A 5,839-nucleotide genomic window follows, 5' to 3' on the forward strand; every position below is an offset into this window, starting at 1 on the left:
GTTAAAATCTAGATTCTAATAGTAGTTCAACATAGTGTACCTTGGTTTCATGATTAAAGCACTTTAGAATTAATCCTCAAGACAAAAAATTGCATTTGAGATATTTGATTCTCAAATTTAATTGCTCTCGACTAGAATTAATTTTGTTTATGGGTCGTTTGTTTTGACTTTTTTTAAAAATAATTTTTATAGTATTACAAAATTTTGTGAATTTTTTTTTATAAAAGTTTCAAATGAAAATTTTGTTTAAATAGTTATTCTTAAATTGTGATATTAGGTCTTTCATCTATTTATGAGAAAAAAAATTTGGATATCAAAATTTCAAAAAATTACTTAATTTTGAAGCTATTTCAAATAGTTTTTCATAAAAATCATTTTTGAAATATAACTTTTTGAAAAAATTGCGATTTTGACTAAGTTTTGGTCTTCAATAATCTATGTTTATGTTCTAGGATGTTAAAATTAGTATTTTATTTTTAAAAAAACGAATATAAAAAAATTTGTAATATTTTAAAAAACATTTTTGAAAAATGTATTTTCAAAAATACAAAAAAAATCATTTTTTTAAAGCTGAAACAATCATGCCCATAATTTATAGTTTTTGAATTTAATTTAACATAACCATTTTATTGAAAAACAATAATTTTTCAGTAAAGAAGCAAACACACACTTTAAACAATTTAGATTTAACTCAACTTTAATCTTAGTTATCAATACATACACTTCGACACCAATAACGTAAAATATATAGAACACTAACACCGCACCGATATATATTTGAGTTTCTTTTATTTATTTATTTATTTATTTATTATTTAAAGAGTTAAAATATTTTAATTAAAATTAATAATTTTAATTCTATGTTACTTCAATATATTTGTTAAAGTAAAGATAAAACAATTTTTTATGAAACGCTTTTACTAATTGTTGGACAAATGTTATTATCAATGTAGTCCTAATGTCGGAGACTGATTTAAAGTGTGTCGAATCAGTAAAAAAACTATTTTTTGGATAATAAACATCTATTTTTTTTTTATATTTATCTGATTATTTCGACATATATCATACTGAGTGTCATATAAATGTTAAATACTGATACGTGTCGGACACGCAACTCACATACTCTAAAGGTCTATAGATTAAAATCACCATTAGTAAATCAATTCAATCATAACCAACCACCAATTTCTTTTCACACCTAATACTCTCTCCTAAAAAAACCTTTATGGCATTCTTGCATTGTATAAACTTTGCCACAAAAGCTCTTTTTTCATTTGCATTAATGAAAAAAGTCCCCATCATTCTTTTTCTTCTCTCTATCTTCCTCTTAACTCTCTCAGTGTTTAGTTATTACATGCTATTATTGCTGCATTGAATAACCAATCTATACCCAACTCCAAAACCTTGTCATTTATTATTACCATTTTCTAACTTGTGACTCACCTTGCTCAAATTTAACACTTTCACTATTTTATTTTCTTGTCCTTTTTTTTGTACTTTTTTTCCTCCTACATATACTTGTTCTCTTTTCACACTTCATCCCTTTTTGAACACTTTCTTCTCTTACTTCTAAACTTTTGTTGTTTGCTGTTCTAAAATGCATATGGCAATGTGCCAAACAAACAAGAGTTTTGTTGGCATGAAGCTGTTATGTGTGTTTGTGTTTGTGTTCTTCATAGGTTTTGTGGTTGTGGAAGGTTTTGAGAATGGTAATGTGACAGAGATGGAGTTTGTGAGAGGAAGAGGTTACTACAATAGACCTTTGATGGTTGGTCTTACTCTTATCAATGGAGCTGCTGCTAAAGGAGCTGGTAACCCTTGTTTCCATTCATTGTTCATAGTACTATGTTTTCTTCAGTAGTTGTTTTGTTCATTAGGTTGAATGTAATGTGGTTCCTTATGTATTGAGCTTAAAGTTAGAATGAATTCTAGATTCAAAAGCAATTATGTTCTTCTAGAATCAATTTTTTGACACATTTATTTATTGCCTTTAGTTGAGATCTAGAGATATGTTGATATGTAGAATTGATTATAATCTGTAGAATTGATTCAGATGTGTTTGGTTGCTCTCTATTAGAATTGATTATGCATTGCAGAATTGATTCTAATTGAAGCTAAGATTTGTAGCTTTTGAGTCTAAACGTGATTTTTAGAGTGAAATTTAATGTTCAATTTACTTTTGCAGGAATTTATCCAAGCATAATTCATCTTACCTTCACCTCACTTTTAGCAAGAATCAATTAACATAATCAATTAACTCAAAATCAACTCAGTTTTAGAATAAATTTTTTCCATATTACAAATCAAACTTTTCAAGATTATATAGCTGACTTATTTTTGATATGAGCCGTTTCATTATTTAGAATAATTTGATATGCAATTCACAGCTGTAAAGACAAAAGCTATTAGATAATTTCTCAATGTGATTGATTTGTGTTCTCTTTTGCAGTTTGTCTGGATGGATCTTCCCCGGCTTACCACTTCCACCGTGGATACGGTTCAGGATCGAACAGTTGGTTGATACATCTAGAGGTATGTTATTGTTCGCGAGATTCATGAACTTTGAACTAAGTTCATCTAAGACAGGACATTAGGCATAGAGTGATTAAAAACTTGATTACATTTCTTTTGGTGATAGGGAGGAGGCTGGTGTGGAACTGTCAGAAATTGTATTTACAGCAAGAAAACGCGCCACGGTTCATCCTATTTTATGGAAAAACAGATACCGTTTATCGGGATATTGAGCAACAAAGCGGAGGAAAATCCAGGTCATAAATCTTAGACTCGTCAACATCGCTATTGTTTTCATAATTAACTACATTGGAATTAACACCTTTCATTTGGATGAATATATCTGCAGATTTTTACAATTGGAATAGAGTAAAAATTCGTTATTGTGACGGCGCATCGTTTAGCGGGGACAGTCAAAATGCGGTAAAACTCACTTTGTTTGTTATACAAGTTTCTAGGATTCTAACTCTAGACCTCCGGTTTAAAACTCACTCGGTGATTGAATTAATGTGCCGAGTTTATCTTTGTTCCATAGGCAGCAGGGTTGTATTTCAGAGGGCAGCGCATTTGGCAAGCTGCAATGGAAGATTTAATGTCGAAAGGAATGCGATATGCCAAACAGGTTCGCCCTTGAAAACTTCATACGAAAATTATCACCTTCCTGAAATCTGCTTGATAGTTGATACATTTTTCTTTTCGTTTTTAGGCTCTTCTTTCCGGATGTTCTGCGGGAGGTTTATCAGCTATACTACATTGCGATGAATTCCGGGAATTGTTTCCAAGAAACACTAGAGTAAAGTGCTTTAGCGATGCTGGATTATTCCTTGACTCGTAAACATTAACTAACGAACTTTCAATTCTAATCCATTATTATTCGCGGGGTCTGATCTATATCTCGGTTCTTTTTTAATGACAAGATAATTGTTTCGAATTTCAGCATTGATGTAGCTGGCCGTCGTAGTTTAAGGAATTTGTTTGGAAGCGTAGTCACCTTACAGGGTGTGCATAAGAGCCTTCCAAGGAGTTGTACCAGTCGCCTCAATCCAATTTTGGTAACGACTATTTCTTTCATTCGAGATTGTAAAATTGCATAAATAGTAATAGTAACATTATAGTATGTGAAAATCTCATTTGTTTCGCTTTCTGTTTTTATATTCCATTTTCAGTGCTTTTTTCCTCAGCGTTTAATCGCAAGTGTTAGGACTCCGCTATTTCTTCTCAATGCAGCTTATGATACTTGGCAGGTAAGTTGCTTCAACGATTTACCTTACAGTTTGTTCGAAAATTTCTCAATCTCCTCGAACTCATGCTTCTGAAAAACATGGACGATAATATCATTCATAGCATGAAAATTAGTCCTTATACATATAGTGGTCGTCAGAGTTTCCCTGTGTAGGTTAGCCTCAGTTTAACCATGACAAAACAAATAGAGGCTTTATTTAACCACGAATTAACCGTGACAATATATTATGAGACTCTATTTAGTCACATTTAGCCATGAAAAGTTTTAGGTCCTCTGTGCAGTAGTCCGCCTTGCATGCCCTCAAAAATGGATCCTAGTGTTCGTCATAAAATTATGCTATTATGCTTAGTTGATTCAAACTTAGGATCATTCTGTGTAACTGTGTTACCAATGAATTCCGAATAGGTATAAGGACTCTTCTTAGAGAATATTTTCAAAGGTTTATCGTCATTCATCGGCCAATTTCTTAACTATTTGTGATTGCTTTAATTTTCCGACAGGTTCAAGCTAGTCTAGCTCCACCGTCTGCTGACTATCGTTGGAATTGGTTTGATTGCAGAAAAAACTACGCACGCTGCAGTTCACCACAGATACAATTTCTACAAAGTAATTAATAAATCATAAGTTTCAAAGAGTAGCTATTTCTAGTTTGTGTCAGTTATTCTTCTCAGTTTGGTTACTACTTACAACTAATTTTCGCCAATGACATCATGAACATTGAATCAAAATGAACCAGGTTTTCGAAACCAGATGCTTAGAGTTACAAGACGATTCTCATGGTCGCGCCAAAACGGATTATTCATTAATTCGTGCTTCGCTCATTGCCAATCCGAAAGACAGGATACATGGCATGCTCGTGGTTCTCCTCATATTGGAAATAAAGTAAGTCTTATCCGACTATTGTATTCTTTTCCGACTATTGATTATAGTAAATTTTGATCAAGTTATATTATGCAAGCAGGGGATCGCGGATTCTGTCGGGAACTGGTTTTTCGACCGAGTCGGTGTTAAAGCTGTAGGGTGTGCTTACCCTTGTGACAAAACCTGCCATAATTTGGTTTTCAACTAAAAGTATCATTCTTTCATTACTTTTGTTCTGCTCTTGCATTGCAAATAGGTGCTTGGAGTTCAACAAAGAAAGGGAAAAAAAGTGTTAAATTAATTATAAATTTTCATTCATGTATACATAAACATTTACTTGAATATGCTTATTCAGTTTTGGTTGAATAACTTGTTTTTTGTGGTTCCAATCTATGGAACTTCTAATGTTAGGCTTAAATGTTTGAAACATATACAAGTCATTGATAAGATGATTGGTGTCTCAAGTGGCACCAAGATTAGAGAGATGTGTATTGAGTTTGTAGATTTTTCAGATACTATTACTTTCATGAATGAAAGTAAGATGGAAGAATATAAAATGGAAATGAAAATGAATTTATCATAGTGAAAATATAATGTAGTTAGTTTGTTTCAGCTTTTTTAGAATGGTTTTAATAATATTATAAATTTTGTCTAAAAAATACAAATAAAATTTATTTTAAATAGTTTTTTTTTTATAAAATGTTATTTTAATTATTTCAATTTTTTATTATAATTCTTTTTAATATCAAACTTTGAAACTATTTTAAGGCTATGTTTAGTAAGCTCTATTTTGAGCTTATAGTTTATAAGCTCGTATGATAATAAAAGACCTGTTTGGTAACAATCTTTTCATCACGAGTTTATAGTTTATTTTACTAATTTATAGCTTATTTTTTAGACGCTATTTTAAATAGCGTTTTAGCTTATAGCTTATAGCTTATCATTTTTTCTTTCATTATTATCTTTATAAATTTTAATTATTTTAAATATACATTTAGTTATTAATTAAGAAATATCTTTTTATGTTATTTTACATTTATCATCTAGTTAAACCGCTAATTTTACCAAATACTTTAATTAACTTATCAGCTATCAATTATCAGACATCAACTATAAGTTATAAGCTATCAACTATCAGTCATATGCTATAAGCTATCAGCTAGCATATCATCTAACCGCGCTAATTTTATCAAACAGAGCCTAAATATTTTTTCATAAAAATTA

General features: G+C 30.6%; 1 protein-coding gene across 1 annotated transcript; it reads left to right on the forward strand.

Annotated features, from left to right (window-relative positions):
* Positions 1–1,266: 1,266 nt before the first annotated feature.
* Positions 1,267–5,215, forward strand: LOC131602073 (pectin acetylesterase 10-like). The gene is made up of 11 exons (XM_058874077.1): positions 1,267–1,811; positions 2,450–2,532; positions 2,639–2,768; positions 2,861–2,934; positions 3,047–3,133; positions 3,218–3,342; positions 3,449–3,563; positions 3,678–3,755; positions 4,255–4,360; positions 4,491–4,636; positions 4,716–5,215. Exons 1-11 carry the CDS (start codon positions 1,598–1,600, stop codon positions 4,821–4,823), a joined length of 1,266 nt encoding a protein of 421 aa, XP_058730060.1. The 5' UTR covers positions 1,267–1,597; the 3' UTR covers positions 4,824–5,215.
* The last annotated feature ends 624 nt before the right edge of the window (positions 5,216–5,839 follow it).

This window comes from Vicia villosa, linkage group LG1 (genome assembly GCF_029867415.1).
Source record: "Vicia villosa cultivar HV-30 ecotype Madison, WI linkage group LG1, Vvil1.0, whole genome shotgun sequence".
Lineage (NCBI taxonomy): Eukaryota > Viridiplantae > Streptophyta > Magnoliopsida > Fabales > Fabaceae > Vicia > Vicia villosa.

Coding starts and splice junctions, on each gene's coding strand:
- LOC131602073 (XM_058874077.1), top strand. CDS start 1,598: ATGCATATGGCAATGTGCCAAACAAACAAGAGTTTTGTTGGCATGAAG. Junction 2,769..2,860: donor CAAAGCGGAGGAAAATCCAG/GTCATAAATCTT, acceptor ATATATCTGCAG/ATTTTTACAATTGGAATAGA. Junction 3,134..3,217: donor GAATGCGATATGCCAAACAG/GTTCGCCCTTGA, acceptor TTTCGTTTTTAG/GCTCTTCTTTCCGGATGTTC.